General features: G+C 39.2%; 1 protein-coding gene across 1 annotated transcript; it reads left to right on the forward strand.

Moving 5' to 3' along the window:
- Nucleotides 1-307: 307 nt before the first annotated feature.
- On the forward strand, nucleotides 308-19330 carry LOC139472134 (F-box only protein 33-like). Its single transcript, XM_071254535.1, has 4 exons — nucleotides 308-693; nucleotides 1758-2446; nucleotides 6542-6705; nucleotides 8521-19330. Exons 1-4 carry the CDS (start codon nucleotides 308-310, stop codon nucleotides 8656-8658), a joined length of 1377 nt encoding a protein of 458 aa, XP_071110636.1. The 3' UTR covers nucleotides 8659-19330.
- The last annotated feature ends 2867 nt before the right edge of the window (nucleotides 19331-22197 follow it).

Below are 22197 nucleotides of genomic sequence, written 5' to 3' on the forward strand. Positions count from 1 at the left end.
AGACCACATTCGATTATATGGTCTCTGGTGAACGTTATCACAACGTTTTAGGATTGGAAGTATGTATACATTAACTAAACTGCAAGGATATTATGTAGATCATCCATTCTTATATATTATATCATATACATGAACAGTATATATTATTGCTGAGTGGTTAAATACATAACTTATGACATTTCGGTGCTGTGTACTATTATTAGAAACCGCGGGTAAACGAAGCGAACGTTTTCTTCATGTTGACCACGTGATCTGTTTGGACCCAAATATAGAAATCACATGGCTTGTGACGTCAGACATGTAGAAAATGGCAGCAGGGCCGAACTGGGCATACTCGCCTGGTGTAATTATTGTTGAAATTCTCTCCTATTTGTCGCTTCGTGACAGACTCAGAGCTGCGTCTATTTGTAAGAGATGGAGATCGTGCCTTTTCCACCCTTCACTTTGGAACAGTGTCGTGTTTGAACTGGGTGAAAGGGGTAGAGCGAAGTCTAAATTTCTTGCAGACAGATGTGGCCGTTTCGTGCGTGGAGCGGTTGTCAAATTCAACTCGCTCAGTGTCGCAGAAGTGAGAGAATGTGGCAGAATACTAGCTATCCTTTCGGAAAACAAGAACTTGAGGCATTTCTCTCTTCAACCTTCGAGTTGCCACATCGAATGGCCCGACACTGAGGCTGTCCATATTATTGACAAGTAAGCATATTCCACTGTTTATGTTGTGCTTGTGACGTCAGCAGGTCAAGGCGCTCTGGTGGAATTTCGTCGAATTGCGCAGTTGCATCAGTTTTTCTGACCATTTATATGTGACACTTATCGACGTGCAAAAAAAACATAAGCAGAATGTCTACGTTTATACAATATTGATAATCAGAGTTCGTGTTAGTAGGTTATTTTTGTAACATATGGGCATCCGCACAGTGGACAAATACTGGTCTATTTGTAAACAAACAGCTGTCAAAACTAACACTTCTGAGATAACACGAGGAAGGAGACGTTTCGTGTGCAATTGAAAAATTGCCTCAAAAGGTCAACTGGGTGACGTAATGATAATGTGTTGAACTCTGTTAATGGAGTAAACAGCTGGTAAATGATTAATGGATGTAATTGAAAGCTGGGTATGGCGGTAGGTTAGTTTTGTATGCTGCTCTCAAATTATATTCTCTTAATATCATGAACAGGACATCAGAGAATTAGTCATCACATATTGTTTGAATGTAGGCAATTAAAAACAGGACATAAGTATAACAAGGGAACACTAAAACGTTTTGGTGACTGCACTGCATGTTACTTTAAGGGCAGAAAGGTGAGCAACCACCTGCTGAGTTAATGCCTAAAAGATAATGAATAACAAACTGTTTTGTCCTGTGTTATAAATTTGGATTCAAGGTTGTTTCACATCTTCATATAATCATTTGGATTTATTTTAAAGGAAAGTAGGAATGTCACATGGAGGCGATGTTTATCCGTTATACAGGTTACAAAGACTAAGTTTTTCCATGTTAAAGCATACCTGGTACTGTCTCAAAACACCCATTTGATCTGCAGTCTCTTTTATGTCTGGGTAATGTCTGAAACACCACATGTTTTCTGAGATAGATGGTATTACTGGCCAATTTCCCAAACACCACATGTTATCTGAGATACATGATTATCTTGTATTCCTGGGTAATGTCTGTAACGCCTCATAATATCTGCACTAGGTGATTCTTTTGTATTGCAGGCAATGTTTAAAACACCATATATTATCTGTGTTCCAGGTACCTGGACTTGATTGAGTGTCTGATTGAGCACAGCTGTAAACTGAAACACTTGTCTCTCGGATGTGTCGAGGAACTTCTGGTTCACAGCAGTTCCCTCCTGCAGAAACTGTCCTCCAAACATGGCTCCAGCCTCCAGTCTCTCCACCTGGCCAGTGTCAAGGAGGACAGCGAGAACTACGGCATCATTGACCTCAGCCCCGCCAAATTTCACAACTTCTACCTTTTGCAGAGTCTGAGTTTGGACTATGATTACTTGACAAATGAACTGCTGGATCAGTTCGCGAACTCAGACAGAGCAAAGCTCCAGAAACTCTGCATCAATGTTCATGGTATTGAAGCCGACCATGAACGTATCACAAATGACACATGGAGGAAGATTAGAAACTACAGCCCCAAGCTGGAGGTGACCCTCAATCTGATTCATTCCTATGATGGAGTTGCCTCCCTTCTCGACATCTTTCAGCCAGCCATGCCACTGATTCATTTTCGACAATTCTTCTGCTCGCATGTAAACATGGCTTCCATAAGTTATATCTCGTCACATTATCGGAACAGCCTGAAGACACTCCACATTGTTGATGGTCTGGTGGATGACATGTCTAGTCTCTATGACAACCACGACATGGAAGACCCCTTTGTCATGCTAGCATGGCAGTGTCAGAAGCTTGAGCACTTTACACTCATGGGTAAGTTAACTGTACCTCATGTATAGCATCTTTTTGTAAGCAGTATAATTAATTAACACACAATACCATTTAGAAAGTGGTCAGATGTAACAAATGTTTTATTTTGGATAACATTTTCTTAGTTGAGATTCTAGTATTTTGTGGGGGTTGAGGTCCATCCTGGATTTGAACCAACACTGCCAAAGTGAGGCACCTAATCGCCAGCACACAAAGTCAGCGATCTAACCCACTCAGCCACCGAGGCATTGTGTGTTCACAGCTTTCATGTACTAGAATCTGTACTTTACTAAGAAATTGTTATCACAAATATAGCATTTGTTACAGTATAATTAATGCTCCTCCCTTTGAAAACTAAACCATCCACCAAATATAATAATCAGTCCTCACCATGCTTACAACGCTCTTATCCATACATGAGTACTTACATACTTATCAGGAAACCTCTGAATCTTTTGGGTGACTAAATGTGTCACTGGCATATGTAGCTGGAGACTAGCAAAGTTAGCTTCAAGATAAACAGACAAAGAGTAAGAGTGATTCTTTCACTTATTCGGCCCCAAGTCTACAGCAAATGTCAGCCGAAATGCCCAATTTAGAGTGAGTGAGTTGGGTCTAACACTGCTTTTAACAATATTTCAGTCGTATATCACAGTGGGACAAGGGACACAACTCTGCACAGCAAATTGCAGCGCCTTAGACAACTGGGAAACTGTGCCCCCCCAAATTTAGAAGTTTATCAGACAGTAAAGAACAATACAAAATGTGTGGAAGTAATCTTTGCAAGTAATTATTATTAAGTGCCCCTCCCATCCCTGATGATGTGTGACAGATCCAGAATACCCTTAGTGGTTTCTCTTCTGCTTCACTGCTCATGGTGAAGGTAGAAGATGAATTTTTCAACCGGTATTCATTGGGAAAAGTTTTTAGATATAACTTTAATTGTCCACAGTGAGAGTTTAGATGCTAGCTCTATATTAGTAATAATTTTGTTAACATGTTTAACAGAACCATGATAAACCTCAAAATGCTGAAGCTTGTTATAAGGATTATGAGAACAGACTTTACTGTAAAGATGGAAAGTTTTGTGAGGAGGAAAGTACTGCCCAAACTGCGAGTGACGCACACTCTCAAAAGCTTGATGACAGTTATTTTTGTAGATACACAACAAACAAAAAAACTTAAGGTGGCACATTTCTTCTATTTACCTCAATACATTGTCAACCAGCTGTTTGCCGAATTATGTCGATCATCCCTCACATCCTGTTTCCTGATATTACACATTGTCACTCAGTGTCAATAGTCTAATCAGGAAAGTTCACTTTCCTTCCTCATCTCGTCAAGCTGCTTACATATCTTTGAGTAGTCCTGACCTACCCCAGCCAGTCTACACTGTCAGATAAACACACTACTCCGTCCCAGCCAGTCTACACTGTCAGATAAAGACACTACTCCACCCCAGCCAGTCTACACTGTTAGATGAACACATTACTCCACCCCAGCCAGTCTACATTGTTAGATAAACACACTACTCCACCCCAGCCAGTCTACACTGTTAGATAAACACACTACTCCACCCCAGCCAGTCTACACTGTTAGATGAACACACTACTCCACCCCAGCCAGTCTACATTATTAGATAAACACACTACTCCACCCCAGCCAGTCTACACTGTCAGAAAAACACACTACTCCGTCCCAGCCAGTCTACACTGTTAGATAAACACACTACTCCACCCCAGCCAGTCTACACTGTTAGATGAACACATAACTCCACCCCAGCGTGTCTACACTGTTAGATAAACACTCTACTCTGTCCCAGCCAGTCTACACTGTTAGATGAACACATAACTCCACCCCAGCGTGTCTACACTGTTAGATAAACACTCTACTCTGTCCCAGCCAGTCTACACTGTCAGATAAACACACTACTACACCCCAGCCAGTCTACACTGTGAGATAAACACACTACTCCACCCCAGCCAGTCTACACTGTTAGATAAACACACTACTCCACCCCAGCCAGTCTACACTGTTAGATGAACACATTACTCCACCCCAGCGTGTCTACACTGTTAGATAAACACACTACTCCACCCCAGCCAGTCTACACTGTTAGATGAACACATTACTCCACCCCAGCCAGTCTACACTGTTAGATAAACACACTACTCCACCCCAGCCAGTCTACACTGTTGGATAAAAATACTTATTACCCACGTGGTGAAGATACAGGTGGTAAGATACTAAATCCGTACGTCACACGTGTGTCGTACAAGGTTGACCTTGTTTTATTCGTTTTGATTGGATAACCGTGACCTCTGTCACACCAGGACTACTTTTTTCATTCATAAAAAATCGCGAGACGTCATTCATTTTGCGATTACAAGGCAGAACTGAAGAAATTCATGAGAACGAGAGATATTTACAAACACTTTATTAAACCAAACAAGATATTCACACGCATCAAATTCGGCTTGCATTCAATATAAGTTATGCATAGAGCTCCTACAGACGTATAATCGAGCTAGATCTATAAATCGATTTACAATATACGACTGCCGATCGAGCGTGTCCCTTGAGCGTGACGCACCCGACCATTTTCGCAACTTTCAATTTGATTTAACGTAAAAGGATAAGCGTGGTGAAATGAAGTCTGTTTAAACTATCTGGACAGATATCTAGACTTACTTGGGATGATCCGGTTGTGCCATCGGTGTCCCCTTTGACGCGTATTTTATGGCGCTGTTTCGGTAGGTGTTGTTCATGAATGAACGAACACGACAGCACGACCAGATCACTTAAAGTTCACAGTTCCGATAAAAATCATTCGAAAACTCCGTGGAAGTGTGCCTGACTTCTGATTTTGTGGCCCCAAACATCCCAAATGTAAACAGTAACATTCCCTATCTCTAGCGTAAAACGCTGTGAGTGGATCGCGGTTGTCATTTCTTATTCCGGTGGCGACCTTGCCCTTTGATCGTTCGAAGCTGTCACTGACATGCAAGCAGACTTGAGTTTGTTGATTTTCACGTCTTCAGTAAAGGGTGGTACAGTTAACATGAATATATTTGGCGAACAGTCTGATTTCCCTCTTCCAAAATGGTACGGACATGATATAAATTCAGCTGATAGATCAAGGAAACCGAACCATTTTGATTGCACAGACGGGACCCCGGCAGCGGCGCTAATGTGACATTTCAAATTTTCTTATCGGTGTCCTGCGTACTAACAACATGGCGCTTGAATTACCATAAGTTGAAGACTTTCTTCCAAAAGGATCTTGAGCGTCTACACTGTCAGATAAACACACTTCTCCGCCCCAGCAAGTCTACACTGTCAGATAAACACACTACTACGCCCCAGCAAGTCCACACTGTCAGATAAACACACTACTCTGTCCTAGCCAGTCTACACTGTCAGATAAACACACTACTCCGTCCCAGCCAGTCTACACTGTTGGATAAACACACTACTTCGTCCCAGCCAGTCTATACCACCATGTATACTGTCAGATAAACACACTACTCCAACCTTCCTTGTCAACTTACAACAACACATGCATCTATTGCTTAAAGGGCAAGTATCATGAAAAGTAGTAATAGTCTCACCTACAGTCACTCATCTCACAACAACATGCAACTGCAGTAGATTATTGCATAATGTATGCCAGCAGTCAGTCCAGGTATCATAAAACACTCGGCCATGTGTATTACCAAGGGACTGTGCTTCGTCTTTGTAGTGCTATTTCAAGACTGCAACGGGATATTGTGATTTGGAGAAACTAAACTAAACAAAGGAACCAGCCTGTGTTTTGCAAGCACTTGTGATCCATGCGTCCAAGATGGGGATCATCCAGATTATTTTATCACTATGAATTGTCTTTTCCACATACAATTATTTACAGGCCACCATCATATTGCTGGAATATTGCTGGGTGCGACATTAAACAACAAATGTACTGATCATGCTGCAGGAGGTACCTAAACCATGTAGAACAGAAACACCTTTCTTTTAAACACTTGGTACAAGAAAACAGCTGCAATGAGCAGTTTATTAAGTATTTATTATTTTGTCACCTATGCATATGTATTGCAGGTTACGTTATTGGGGAGAATGACATCGTGGCGATAGCTCGTCTTCGAGGCCAGCAACTGAAGACCCTCAACATTCCTGCGCGCTGTATCTCCACTGCTGAAGACGAGGAAGAGTCCAACTCATGGTTCTCAGTGGGCTGTATCAGTCGAGACTTTGCCAAGAAGGTAACCATACCAGTCACAGGATAATGCTTCATAAAAACATGCAATATTTAAAAACAGTGACACATTTATGCATGGATTACTTTGTGGACATTTGAGATTTACCAAAAAACAGTTGCTTTCCATCTTCGACAATTGACATGATCGACAATAACATGATTGATTTCGGTAAGTCTAAACCTTTTTCATTAAATAGTTATGTAAGTTATTATCGATGAATACAATTTCATATCGATAATTCTTAATATTTGTTCCCACTGACGATAATTCTGATTATCGATCTTTTTGGTCTGGCCTAAATAGTATTGCTACAGTTGTTTCACTTTCACAGTACATACAGTAAAGTACGTTTATAACGAACACGCTTATAACGAACTGACGGATATAACGAACTGATTTTTGGTTCCGACTATTTGCTATAGTTATGCTGTATATATGCTTATAACGAACTACGGTTATAACAAGTTAAAGTCAGTGGTCCCGTGGAGTCCGTTATAGCCATAGTTTACTGTACTATATATCTTGATGTATGCTTTTCCTCAAAGTATGGCTGCAGAATGACACTTCCAAATCTGAAAATATGGCAGCTATCACTTTGGCAGTTACTAATGAATAATCTGTGGGTAGCATGGTTATGCGGTTTCTATTATTTTGGTGAGGAAAACTGCTTCGTGGATGTAAAACATTAACATGGATTATGGCAGTGCTGATGCAACTGTACCTTCGCGCAAAGGGGAAGAGATCAAAGTCTAAATGATCAGTGGTACAAGTCAGTTTGGTTTAAGACTGTTTTGGACAGTTTGTCAGTTAATATGGGTAATACAATCTCATTAAGGTCAGACCTTAGTCATGTCATTGCTTGATTCTGCTACATCCCATAACAAGTCAAGTCAGAATGACCTTCTCAAACTTTGACTGACCATTGAAATGACTTAACAGGAAAATGGCATCGGCTAATCAGGAATCAGCTTTCTTGAGCTTAAAACAATCACATTGGCATCTTCTGAGGTGACCTGTAATGAGATGCAGGGTTAGAAACTAACAGTTTTTGTCCACTAGTCCTTATAATGATAACATATAGCCAAACCCTTAAAATTGGCCAATTTCTACTAGTCCTTAGGATACCTTTACCATTTGGCAGTTTGGTAAGGACTACAGGACTAGTGCCAATTTCTAACGCTGGAGATGTCCACAGATGTTTGTGTGGTGGTAGCGAGCACTAAGATCTGTGTTAAATAAGATTGTGGTTAATATGGCGTGTCAGCTTAGTATTGAAGGACCAGTGAAGGTGTATGTAGATGTATACCAAATTGATGAAGCTACTGCTGCACATGGGACAGGTATACACGTAACAGTGGAATAGTAACACACTGCCTGGCCAGGCACCATCAGGACTGTAGTGTTGCAGGTATAGACCCATGGGGCTTAACTCCTTTAATTGATACGCTGACAGTAAGGCTTACCGTACCTCAATTGTCTCTGGTCATAGGGACTGATAGATAACCATTGTGGTGAAATGTCTGCATATGTAACTGTACTATATTACCTCTCAGCTTTGTAAATAACTATTTATAAGCAAATACAACAATTTACGAGCATGACAGTTTATTTGATGGCAACTGTTACTGGTTGGCTGGCCTTAAATAGCATGTATGACTCACCGATGCTATGATTTTTTCCAAATTGTGGGTGGGCTTGAAACCATGAAGCCTCCAACTTGACTCATCCAGCAATACTAGGAATCACAGATGGATCAAAACCTTCCACACTTGGGTAGTCTGTATATTGTGTATGTTTTCACTTACCTTTTTCTTTAAGGTATCTGAGAGCCTGCGTTATGATTGGCTGCCCATAGAAGATGATGATCTGCCAATGGCTGTGCTACGAGATGAAGCGGATGCTGAGGCAGCCTACATGAACACCCTGCTCTCGGACCAAGTGTGGGAGGGGGAGTAGATGACACGGGTACCTCCTGATGAGAAGGGGTTTCGACAGGTCTGAGATCAACTGTCGGAATCCGCAGACAGCAGTCAGCAGGTGCTGTACTGCTTGGAGGAACCATCCTTCATGATCAAATTTCTGTCCCCAGGAGATTTGCATTCATTCTTATTTTTGACCAGAAGACAGGAAATTCTGTAATTAATTTAGATCCTTTGGCCATGTTGGCTGTTTTAAAAGTTTTTCCCCAGATGATATTAGAAGTGTAAGGATTATGAACACACCAATCTTTGAAAATGGAGTGACTTTTGACAGGTAAATGTGGTATTGACTATCAAAATTCCTTACTTGTTCCATGGGTTTCACACCAGTTCTCTGTTGATTTTCAGCATGAGTCTTTTATTGCAAATGCATATATATGTGAAACTATTGAGACCATACTGCAGGAAGACGCATTGTAGATATATCTTTTTCCGAATATTTCTAAGCAACCAATTTGTGATGTACGTAAAACTGAACTGTGAACATTAGGACAAGTTTAAGTTGAAGACTGATTCTTTTAGCTTTAATGAATTTCAGTTGCTGTTCTGGTCTGTCCTCAAGAATTTAGGTTGTGGGGTAGCCGTGGGTTTAAAATATACTACTCAAAAGAAGTCAAGGATCACTTGATTATTATAGTTAATCTGTCATGCCATGAGAAATTAATTATTTTGAGGAGTATCTTCACTCACCATACCCCAAACCTTAGTTTCAATTCCCCACACTGGTACTATTGAATATGTCTTCAGCAACCCATGCTTGCCGTAAAAAGTGACTATGCTTGTAAGAGGCTAAGTAAATTACGGCATCGGGTGGTCAGGCTTGCTGACTTGGTTGATGCATGTCATCGATCCCAATTGCATGGATCGATGCTCATGGTGTCAATCACTGGATTGTCTGGTCCAGACTCGATTTTTTACAGACCGCCGTCATATAGCTGGAATATTGCAACAAACAAACAAAACACTATTTGTGATGGGATTGATTAAACAGTTTGACTTCATCCCAAATATAGTCTTTGCTACACATGCTGAGATGTTGATGCAGTATGGTCTTGATCAGTTCCATGATAGGGGGGCCAGTATGGAGATCAGAAATACTCATTGACCTAATATCAGGTATCGCTATGGTCTCATGTGAACATACATAATCGTGTGTCGATTTATTATCTTATGATCAGGTCGGTGTATTCAATTCTGGGCATTACAGACTGAAACAATCAAAGTACTGAGTTTGGGCGCTGAACATTCCATCCTGATGAATATGGTTACTACTTTTATTTTCAACATGTTCAATAGGTGTGTATATTTGCGATCAGTATTCATTCAAATTAAACCTAAGGAAATCAAACATCCCCAGCGTGAAAATTGTTTCAGATGTTTAAATGTCTTGTATAATCATACTTCTGTATGACCGCTCAAGTTGCTTGCATCAAACATTGGCCTATGCTTTGCTTCAGTAAACATGTTTGTTGAAATCAATTTATTTTGGTGAAATAGATAGTGTATCTGTCAATTTGCCCATGATCCTTCATTGACTGATGAACCATCGTGACAACACAATTTATGACTTTGAGAAAATTAAGTCAAATTTTACAGGATTTTAGAAGACAATGTACATTTACTAAAGTCTCCCTAGTGCAATATTTATGTGAATCTCAGAGGAATCGATAAGAAAACATTTGAAAATAGTGTGAAATCTAGATCATGTATTTGATTGTTTGGATCTAAACGGCAAGTATGAGAAATCTGTTGTGCAGAATGTCTTGTCAGCAGGCACTGGTTTCATGACACTGGTTTGACCCATCATGGTATATACTTTAGTGGGAACAGATCTGCCAGTGGACTTCAGGATTCAAGATTGTTTTCCTCTATTTGTTCTAAAATTTGCTGAGTATATCTTCAAACTGAACCATTTGCCTGATTATATGACCGATTTTCTGTAGCCTCATGAGAGATATGGCCACTTTCATCACCAGTGGCGGTTACACAGTTTAAGATGGGTGACCAACTGAAATGGCAGATGCCTATGAATTGAAACCAGTTTCAGGTATCAAGTTTATGCTATTCAGAATTGCATGTAAAAGGATTCTGTGATTATTATTACCTTTTGTCAATCAACATTGTGATTGTCGTGTCCAGCTTGTGGAAGGAGTTCAGTGCAGTGGCTGTTGGAAGCAGGAACAAGCCAGCACCATCTTCTTGTTGTTGGTTTAGGAAATAGAAGAAAACATGTCATTTGCTTGGAAAGCAAACATGTATTTGTTGATAGATCTCATGAGGAAGTTGCATGATATATGCCCCTCCTGTTATTTGGAAGATAGTGTATGATCCTGTCATGAGGTTACTATTTTATTAGTGGTATGCAAGAAAGGTTACAAGAGTTATGTTCCATTGTAAACAGATAGTCAAGTTCCCCACTGTGATGGGTCCCCACAACCATGCTTGGAGTTGAACTCGCAACCGACTGACCGTTATGTTTACAAACAAATGACGACTGTCGTGACGCTGAATACTCTAACCCCATCTAAATTATTTTCTTTTTCAGTTTGAATTGCTATTTCATTTCAACTATCACGTAATTGGTAAAGTAAGAATGTAAGGGGAAGTTGGGTGATTTTCTGTTCATCTGCAATCTCTAACCAATCTGATTAAACAACAAAAAGGTAAGTTTATTTGGGAAATCTCGTCAGTTGTAAACCTTTTCAAAATTTGCTATGATGGCATTCCCAAAGACATAAACAAAACTGAAAACTTGACTTTGGGGTAGAGGGCAAATTTCAAGATTCTTGTAATGGCCACTTCCACACTTACAGCAGGGTGTAACGAAGGTGTCACAGGCTGGGAAGGAGCTTGACAAACGGGTTGTTTACAAAGGGACATAACTCTTGTGGCCCTTCTTGCATACCACATATTGTATAGTAGCCTATATCAATCCTAATGTATTGAATCAGTATGCTTCCCAAGGCCCCCTTGCTTGATGTTATATGTGTTGTATTGATTGTCAAGTCCGTTTACTGGAACATTGATACACATTGTGCTAGTTAAGAATTATTTATACAAGAGGGCTTTGGGAAGGATTTGTATACCCAGGCAGTACCTCATGACCGTGATTTAGTACATTGCCTTTTTAGCAGCCATTGCACAGAATCTCTTGTTATTACAAACTGTTCCATATTCTGCTGGAGGAGTTGTTATCAACCATGTTACTTTGTTTTAGATTGACAAAGTAAACTTGGGATATGTAGGTGTAACAAATGTTTTGAAGGCAAAAGAACCAAGAACAGCTTTGACAAGATAATGACCCGACTGGGATGTCAGGATGGTGAGAGTATCTAATTCCAAAAGATTTTGTGACCTTTTACCATTTGAAGTTTGATGTTACTAGTTCATTGAGCTCTTTTTATCTTTTGTGTCAACTAAATTTTCTATATAATTGTGCAAGTAATAAGGTGACAGTGATCCCGTATTCAGGATTTGTTTGTTATAATGACAGAAGTCTATATTGTTTTTTCTATCTTCTACTAGTTGAGCCAAGTTTGGAACTTGTGTGTTTAAAATGATAATTGCTGTTGAACATGTTTGACCCTTCATCTGCTGGTAAGATGTATTTAGATGTATTTTCCACCATATTTGGTAGTTTCAACCAGTGTGTTAAACAATGAATGTTATGAAGCCCCAGATCCATTGTGACTATCTGTGCATTAGCCTGGTGGTTGTTGAGATAGTGGTGCTTTGTTTGAGACCAGTATTAACGTTAACACCAGTGTCTTTGAGATAGAAACATGACTGCCTTATATCGGACTTCAATAGGGCAGGGCGCTCGCTACAGCGCAGCATGAAAACCGGCCGCAGGACTCTCGTACAACAAGACAATCAGGACTCATTGTTGTTCAAATCATTGAGCGGTCTTTCCATTCCAGTTACTATGTGATATACAGCAAGATACCTCGTACTGGCCGGACCACACTGAACGTGTCTGGCTGCATGGTGTTGTTGATTGACTAAAATCGGTTGGATTTAACTGTGATATACTGCCATACGTGCTTGTGTATTGTTGTCATCGGCATACATGATCTGTTCATGTACAGACTTGGAATCTCATGATATATATATACCTCCAAACCACACAAAGACTAACTTGTGACACCATTCAGAGAGTTGTTGCATGCTTGCCATGCTTTGTTTGATATCTATCGATCGGCACATACGGGTGATCAGGAATCTTGTTAATTCTAGCATTGTGAATATAGATGCTGAGGACCAGAAGTCACATGATCCAAGTCCCACAACTCTTTTACCAGCTGTGATACCCACATACGTCGACATTGGAAAGATTTTTCAGCACCAAATGAACAGTTTGCCATCTTTTGTTGTTGTTTATGATTATTTATCTCAACTATTCCAGAGGAAAGAGAGAGAGAGGGATGAGTGCTGTTTCCACCATTGTTTTCACCGTCTTCATGAGTTACAGGAGATTATCATGCTACATATGCAAAGGAGTTTTTCATGCCATGGTACCGGCTGTTGATGAAGGTGTGTCCCCATACAGAGGCTGTATATGTTTTGCCTATGGGGCTGCTTATTATGTTCTATTAACTTTAACCATGGTTATCGAGATCTGGGGCTGAACTGATAGCAAGACCATTCGGAAAGATTTCACATTCATACTACATTTTACCAAATACTTCTACAGAAAAATCAAGAAAGGGAGAGGCTGTATGTGTTTAAGGAAAGTTTTAACTTGTGGTCAGAAGTTAATAGTTCAACTTTTAATGTTAGAACTTTTGGTGGGTTTTCGAAATATTTTAAGAAAACCTGAAGAGTCTGTAAGATTATTAGTATATATTTTCTGACTGCCTCTGTTCACTGGGTATGTGATGAACTACTCTAGTGTACCTCCATTACAACTACAGAATCAAAGGTAGAGTGCCTAAGGCGTTACATATCTGGTTACAACTACATATTGGAAGCATTACAACCAGTGTTGGAGTGCGTTAATCTCAACTATGGTTGAATTGTATGATAGTTTTAGCTGTCTTTTGGTCATACCTAGATAACAGAATGTGAGTTCCAGATATAGCAAATTTTTTTAATATTTTAGTATAAATACAAGAAAATATTAGGTATTTTAGTTTGAAAATAAAAAAAAATATTGTAATTTGTCCTGAATATGGTTGATGTGAAGTTTTGAAATTCCTGTGTAAATGTTTTTCTTAAATATATGTGTCTTATATATGTGAATATCATGTCAAAATTTGTGGTGTTTTTCAGTGTCATGCTTGTGATCATTACTAGTGTATTGGTGTATTGCTGTCTATGATCATGGTCAGACCTTTTGGTGTTTGTGATTGGAAGTTAAGAAGGGTAGGTTCTAATCACATTTTAATCAAATCACAACAGAAAATGTCTTTTCACTTTTCTCAATGAGAGTTCATGCCTTTTAAAATAACCTACCTGCATAGTATGTAAAAAACAACATTGATTGGGAATATTGCTTTATGAACACTTTTGAAGACTCTTATATTTTAAGTTCCTTAGCTGCATGTATGTCTTGTCAGCAAATTATCACTGGTTTAATGCAGAATCACATTTTTGAACAAGTATATATATATATCAGCTACGATAATTCAATGGGGGGAATTTGATGGTTATTTTTGGCCATGAGGTGGTTTTGGAAATGAATTGCGATTTGAAGCAGTCTCTTTAAATCAGCTCTTTTATTCCGATACGATATCAGTCGGTGTCAAAATCTGAGGACACCTCCATAGAAGGTTGCGTCAGTGAACCCTGTGTAAACTTTGACCTCCCAATCCAAATGAAGTTTGTGTGGGCTCTTGAACCAATCGTGTGTCAGCTTTCTGAAACAATTCAGCCTTGTGAATTCACTGCCTTGAATTGGAAATTTTTATCTTGGCCAAAAAAAACTGCCAAGGAACACAAGTGTACCATACATGGTAACCCTCGTGGGTGCAGTTGTCGACAGGAACCCGTGAACGTCTGGGTTACTATCAGCAACCCATGCTTGTTGTAAGAATAATAGGATTGGGTGATCAGGCTTGCTGACTTGGTTGGTGCATGTCATCGCATCCCAGTTGCAAAGATCAATGCTCATGCTGTCATATGGATGGAATATTGCTTGTCTGAATGCTTTGCTCACTCCACCAAGAATTTCGAAGCCTAGCAACTGATTGGCTGATTACGAAGTTCAACTGTCACGACCTTGTGTAGATGTCCTCAGCATGCAAAGAGGTGTAGTATCAAATAAAGGATCGGATTATGATTAGATTGGATTTGGAGACATATACACAAATCAATCTTAATGTACATAAGATCAGCATGATCAAATATGATTCCAGTAAAAAATACGTATTCATTCAGTTGAGTTCAGCATTTCACGAATAAAATTTCACGCAATTTCTCTTGTAGGGCTCTGTTTATTGGTCAGTGTTTATTCTTGTAGTGGTTTAAGAACCTGCCATCAATTCTTCTCGATTCCCTTTTGTCTTTCAAAACATGAGGATTATACTCATAGATAATTGATTGTATATTCTGATCACACAAAGGCTTGTTTGTTTTTGATCCCACCAGCTGTAAAAATAGTTTGTACCAATAAATACCTCCCCTACAGATTTCCAATATGCAGAGTGTTTAGAACTTTTATTGCAGGAAACCCCTTCTTAGGTAAATTAAGTTATATTTTATGTTTTTTTTATTTTTAGGACGAGAAATAACTTCAAGCATGTGTAACATTTCATTCTGACTTTGAAAGTAGGCTGGACATGTAATCTTTTCTCTCCAAAGCCATTGACAAATAGTAGGTGGTATTTTCATTGATAATTGAAGTTTATGCAGTCTGAAGTGAAGTTCTGTGTGATCTAGGAAGGTCACTTAATAAAAGTCCAGGTTAGATCACTAAATCTACTGAAAATGATATAATGTACTACTTCTCTATTTTCAGCAGAAACATTAGTTGTTTGAGATGTTTTCAACAAATGCTTGTCCATATTTTGAGGTTTGGGTTTGGTGAAGGAGTCAGGTAGCAGTTTCTAGTCTAGTTTCTGAAGTTACAAACACCAAGAGATTTCTCACGTTAATGTTAGTATTGTGTATATATTCTATATGTCGTACACACTCTAGTGTCCTTTTAGCAGGTTTCTGCAGTGTAGTTTTCAAGTGGTGTTTACTACATCATACTGATGTCATGTACCTAACTATTTTATATTATATTGTATGGAAAACATGGCAAATACATGCTAGGTGAAATAAATACTGGTAAACAGTGCCATGTACAGACACACTTTGAAAACACATTTTTGTGATATTTTACAATATGGCCACAAATATTAATTTAAATTCAATTGAAGCATGAGATAATTGAACACAACCATGTCATTGTTCGGGTTCATCTGTCAATTGATGTGTTTTGATAAGATAAGATAAGAGCACAGACCAGTATCGTGATACATATTGGATCACACAGCTGGTGTATCATCCCAGCCAAATATTGTCAAATACCTGGCACACTGACGATTCACAGTTGGCAGTGTCAAGTGTGGCATAATGGATAAAAATATTTACTTTTTCACAACTGATTTTCACTTCTAATTACTGTTTGGTGTAACAGCCATGGAAGCAAACATTTAAGGTGTAAATCAATATTTTTTACTTCATTTGCGATTGTGATCATTACTTGTATTGAGAAGTAAAATATTGCGATCCATCAATTGGTGTATTGTCCCAACACTATTGAAAAGTTAATCATGCGTTTTCATTGTGTGTCAGCATATGTTGTAATCTGATGTGTCAGTTTCAACCGTTACCTCTCGAGTCTAGCAGAGCTTTCAGACCTTGCACGTGAAGGTGTGCCTGCTTTTTGCTACTGTGGCTTAAAGAGTCCTGTTCCAGAGGTGGGTGGTGGGTGGTGGGTAGGGCAGTTGGGAGATTGTTTGTCCATCGGCCCTGGGTTTTAACCCTTTATGGTTGCATTTCTGTGAGCCCTTAGCTGTTAACAGTTAACAGAAAATAATGAGAGCTCCCTAACTTATTATATTTCGCTTCATGTAGAATTATGTAATAATTAAAGGAAGGTAGGTTACTTATACAAATGTTTTAAAACGAGCTAAAGAAGAGCTAGGAAAGGGAAATAAGTCCTTCTGATAGGTGTCGGTTTTTTTTTTATTCTGCCAAAGTAAAGTTGTTGACCAAAACATGTCACTTAAAATTAGAACAGAACGGGACATACAGATTTTCATTATACCTGAGTCTTCATGAAAGTTCAATTTGTGTGTACATTCATGGAGTGTTTTGGGGCGGTCGGGTAGCCTAGTGGTTAAAGCGTTCGCTCGTCACGCTGAAGACCAAGGTTCGATTCCCGACATGGGTACAATGTGTGAAGCCCATTTCTGGTGTCCCCCGCCGTGATGTTGCTGGAATATTGCTAAAAGCAGCGTAAAACCATACTAACTCACTTACTCATGAAGTGTTTTATGAGGAAAGTTGAGGTCGGCTCTAATGATTTCATTAGTGATGTCTGAATGGATCAAACACTCTTGTTTATTATGAGCATGTTAGGTTACTCATTGTCTTCTCTGTGGCGGGTGTAACAAACAATTATATGAAGGTTTTGGGTGATGGTATTTGCCATGTTTTGCCACTTGGACATATCCAGGTTTTGTGGTGTATTCTTGGTGTGTAGTTACAGTAGTTAGACATTACACTTTTCATGTTTGTGTTCTAGTTTCTGCAAGGAGCACCAGCTGTCACATGGAAAGGTCACCAGGTCAAAGGTCATACTCATAGTCAGTGATTATGTGCACATTTTGTTGTTACACAGATGTTTACTTGTATTTTGGTTATAATGGACATAAGACCTTTGACCTGCAGTTCCTATTTTCTAGCTGCAGTTATGTAACTACGATCATCTAGTCAATTATTCATTTAATCTGGGTTGATGTACACACACTCAAGTATTTTCTCAACTTTGTACGTGGAAAAGTTCTGAGAATCATGATTTTTTCGTGACTCTGACATTGATGAAAACAGGTTATGTGTTTGGGAACAGTTGTCGACAAGCTGATATGACCTAAGAATCTCGGTGAGGAATTTCTGAATTTCAAAATTGCCAGTACTGTCCAGGTGACAGGGAATTAGTCAATTGCCTACCCAGCGTAGGCACCAGGACTATTGTGTTCAAAGTCCTTTTGTGCGTTTCATTGATATTTCCCAAGTACACGAAAAGCAGGGTTCTGTCTTTGGAACTAATAATACACATCAAGAGGCAACCCTGATTGAGAAAATCAGCCTCATTATTGTTCAACATGTTCCTTGTGTAATAAAGTACTGTGTGCGCCAGCAAGCCAACCAACTCAGATTATTGACTAACAACACCAGCTATGAAGCCATTTTCATAGTGTTGTCACATTCAGGGGACAATTTGTCTTAATTCAGGGTACATGACTGCAGCTAGAAGCGAGTCCAGATGTAACACCATGGTGTACAGCAGTAACACACGCAAGCTTTACATGGTCACCCTCTTGTGTGTGAAACGCAGCGGCATCATCAGTAGGGCTATACTAGTTTTAACAACGTGATGAGGAGTGGCTGCAGGCTTTCCGAGGTGCCACTCTGGTTTGTGTACATACGGTGTGTTTTTACGATGTCTTTCAGAGCTTAGACAGGGAACAGTCTGCCAACGTATAGATCTGGGTTTTAGAGCAGATGCGATATATGTTCTCTAGAAAAGGCTACCAACGTGTTCCGTAGTCAAGGTGTTCATCCCACATGTGTTGGAGGACTTGTCTGAGGGGTCCTGCATCAAACTGACTATTCTACCTCAGAGAGATAACTTGAGGCTTGTAGAATATCAAAAATTGGTGGAAAGAAAATGTAGATATCTCCGTTTCATATTTTAGCATAAAACCCCCATATTTTTTTTCATTCAGGTATACTGTCAATTCAAAAGTTAGATCCTTTTTTTCATAATATAATTGGAAAGTAAAAATCAAATGACAGTTGAATTTTGGAATTTGTTTTTTATATCCGAAGATAATTACCCTTGTCATTATGGACAAACCTCTAGATGGACAAGAAAATTGTCTTAACTTTAATTGAAAGGTTGGCCTCACTTTGATTCTCCATGTTTACATGTTTATGTGTATTTATCAGGGGAAGACATTTGTTCCATGTGAGAATGTCTTGTCTGGTACAGTGTTGACGCAGGAGGTTCTCACACTCGTCCCCATCTTGGATCCTGAGACCGAGTTTCATCTGTCATTGAGAATGGTGGCCTCACCCACAAGGGATCACTTTTAAAGATGTAAATTATTGATGGATATCACATGCATGCTATATAGACCGATATTACATGCATGTAATACCAAGTGATATCCCGCTGCAATATGTGGGGAGAGTGGTACGAAGAGTCTTTCATCATTACATTGCCAGCAACCATCACGCCAAGTGCCAAGCGAGTTGAGATCGTTGAGTCATGTCTTGCCAGATCACATGACCCTCGATACATTGTTCAATTGTTATCAAATCAAGCAAGTCAACTGTTACTATTTAAGAAGAGAAGATGGGGTGCTTGAAGGATGTTTTAAGTGTATGAATGGCTGTACACAACGTCAATAAAAGCTTGCATCTGTGCTCCAGTTCTGATTTCTGTCTTGCTTTCAATAGTTGCCTTATCATCATTCAAAAAACATTACCATTTTGGAAGTCCAAAATATCAGGTTGTTGAAGTAATTAAGATGAAATGTGTTTCATGCCATAGTTCTGCTCTGCCTGGAAACTAAAATCAGTCTGAGAAAACAACGGCCAATAGTGTTAAATTACTGTTGAAAATGCTAGAAAACTGCTTTTTTGGCTTCATGTAATACATACGAATCATAGGACTGTAAAAAGAGCATATATCAAAATAACCCGAGTTGACCTGATCTAGCCTGTCCTATATGACAATGTGATTACCCTTAAAATATACTTTTACAGGTACAATGATGATAAAATGAAAAAAATATTTGTGTGTTGTCATGCAAGTATGAAATGGCCTACAACCTGAGGTAATTACCTCACACCGTCCCGTGCATTCTCCCAAGTGCAAATGGAATTTTGAATGTTGTGTTACACTTAGCCAAGATGGGCACAACAGGATTAAGCTCACAATGTCTGACTGGCGTACGTGAGACAACATAACCGTGTTGTGCTGCCAGCATGCATCTTGTACATTACTGGCTTCTTATTCAGCCGAATTTTCTCCACGAGTTGAACTTTCATTTCATATGGTCTGAAGTCGACACTGTCATATATTCCTGTATGGTCGCCTTCAGACTACTCATGGTTTGGGTGACAGTATCTGATTCCCAGACGTTATATTAACTGGCATTATCCATGACAGTAACACTGGCGTTTTTTAAAATGGGCAATAGCTGAAGTTCCAACCAGTCTAGGAACACATCACCTCCTATCATTTCTTTTTGAAAATCACCAGTTTTCTTTTTCGCCTCTAAAACTAGCACACATCCATCAATAAGCCCAATATCATGGGTTGCAGAGTGCAAAACAATGACACGATTACCTTTACCTGATGGTACCATGGGTGCTTTTTGACCAACTGCCGATAGCCATATGTAGTCAGTGGAATGATTCATCAAGGTAAATTATCTGGATGCCCTGACTGTTGTAGTTATGAATGGTCCAGAGATAATGTGACCTCATGGACAGGAAAAGTGTTCCGCCATCGCCACGTGCAGTGTATTGAAATCCAATCTCTTGGAGAGCAATAGTTAGTGCAGTTTGGGAGAAACATTAATTGTATCTTTAATTCCTACCAAATTCTACTACAAGTCAACCATTCCGCTCATAAAGCTTGTACGCTATATGCCTTATCACCCTGTATCAAAGCTGTCGAATATCCTTTTACTTCCCAGTTTTGTTTTTTAGACCACCCCTATAATTGTTTTGTTTTCTTATCATACCGTAGACTTCATGGTATGAATTGAAAACCCCATAGTTTGGGCAGTTCGGTAAATCACCCTATATAAAATAATAAATGGTGTCCCTCTATCTCTCCAAAGTGTAAAGAACTTTTCCCATTACAGACTCCATATCGTGTACCATGGTTATGGCTATGCAAGTGTAATGTAACATGCATCTTTGGAGCAATGTTAGCAAAAAAAGCGTGTCAATTTTGAAGATGCACATCTAGAATTTTCTCAAAATTATTTTTGTGTGTGTATTAGATGTTTTACGAAGACTACATTATTATCATTATAACAGAGTCCAATGTACATATGTCTATAGTCCGTTTCAGACTTTCATGATTTGTAAACTTGTGTTATCATTCAAATTTGTCTCCTGTAAACTTGTTGATAAGGCTCCTTGTGACTGAAATACTTCAAACCACCGGTAGGGCGATTGGTAGTTACTCAATATTTCAAAAATAACAGTCTGAAAAATTATATCCTTTTTTAACAGGCAAAAGCAGTTTTCTAGCATTTCCGACAGTATTAGCCGGGGATCAATGCTTAGCAATGTTGGGGCCACCTAATGTCCATTTTCAGCGTTAGAAATTGGCACAAGTCCTGTAGTCCTTGCAAAACTGTCAAATAGTTAAGATATCCTAAGGACTAATAGAAATTTACCCTATTTAAGGGTTTTGCCATATGTTATATTAACAAGTGGACTAGAACTGTTAGTTTCTACCGCTGTTAGTTTCGTACTTATTTAAGTACCGTATTCACACAGGGCGCTCTCAAAATTAGGAATAGGGGGCTCTTATTAGAATATTATTTTGGTGAAAAAAACAGAGTCGAAAGATAAATTTCGTGGTTTATGCTGACAGTCTGAAATGTTTATGTACGACAGATATATTTTTCCAGAATTTAATTGCCCATAATTAAGGGTGCATATAACACACGAGTGTGTATGATACACGAAAAAATGAGTCTTGTGTACATTGATCAATCGGAAGGGTGCCAATTGGGATTGTTCACAAGCCAATATGTTAACAAATATCGCCGTGGGTGCTTATTACGTCGAATACGGTATTGAGGTGCAAGGGGACTGTTTTTTTTTAGTCTTGAGAACAGTCTTCCCCTGTGAATGCATCCTCCAGGTGTACCTGAAACCTAGGATATTGTTTCTTGGTGTGCTTGTGGGCTTCAACAAGGTAAAAAGCTGAACCACTTCAGGTTTTCCTACCAGGGGATATACCTGACAAACTGTACAAAATACCATTAAACCCAATTCCCTCACTAGTGCAGTGAATGCATTTGCCCAAACAAGTATGTTGCGTCCAATTGAATGTGACCTTATTTCAGTATTTAATACAACACTCTGTCAAGCAGCCGTCATCAGCCACATGGTAAAGCTGAAGAAAGAGCAGCCATATTATTCAAATCACAATGCCACTTGTTTTATGCCTACATTAGCTAGCAAGTACAGTTTTCCACATATTCAGGCAATGTCAAACATTGCATCCCAGCAGGGATAAAAAAACGGGTTTCAGCTTGATGGGCAA

The sequence above is a fragment of the Haliotis cracherodii genome, unplaced genomic scaffold (genome assembly GCF_022045235.1).
Source record: "Haliotis cracherodii isolate W230 unplaced genomic scaffold, xgHalCrac1.p SCAF_1, whole genome shotgun sequence".
Lineage (NCBI taxonomy): Eukaryota > Metazoa > Mollusca > Gastropoda > Lepetellida > Haliotidae > Haliotis > Haliotis cracherodii.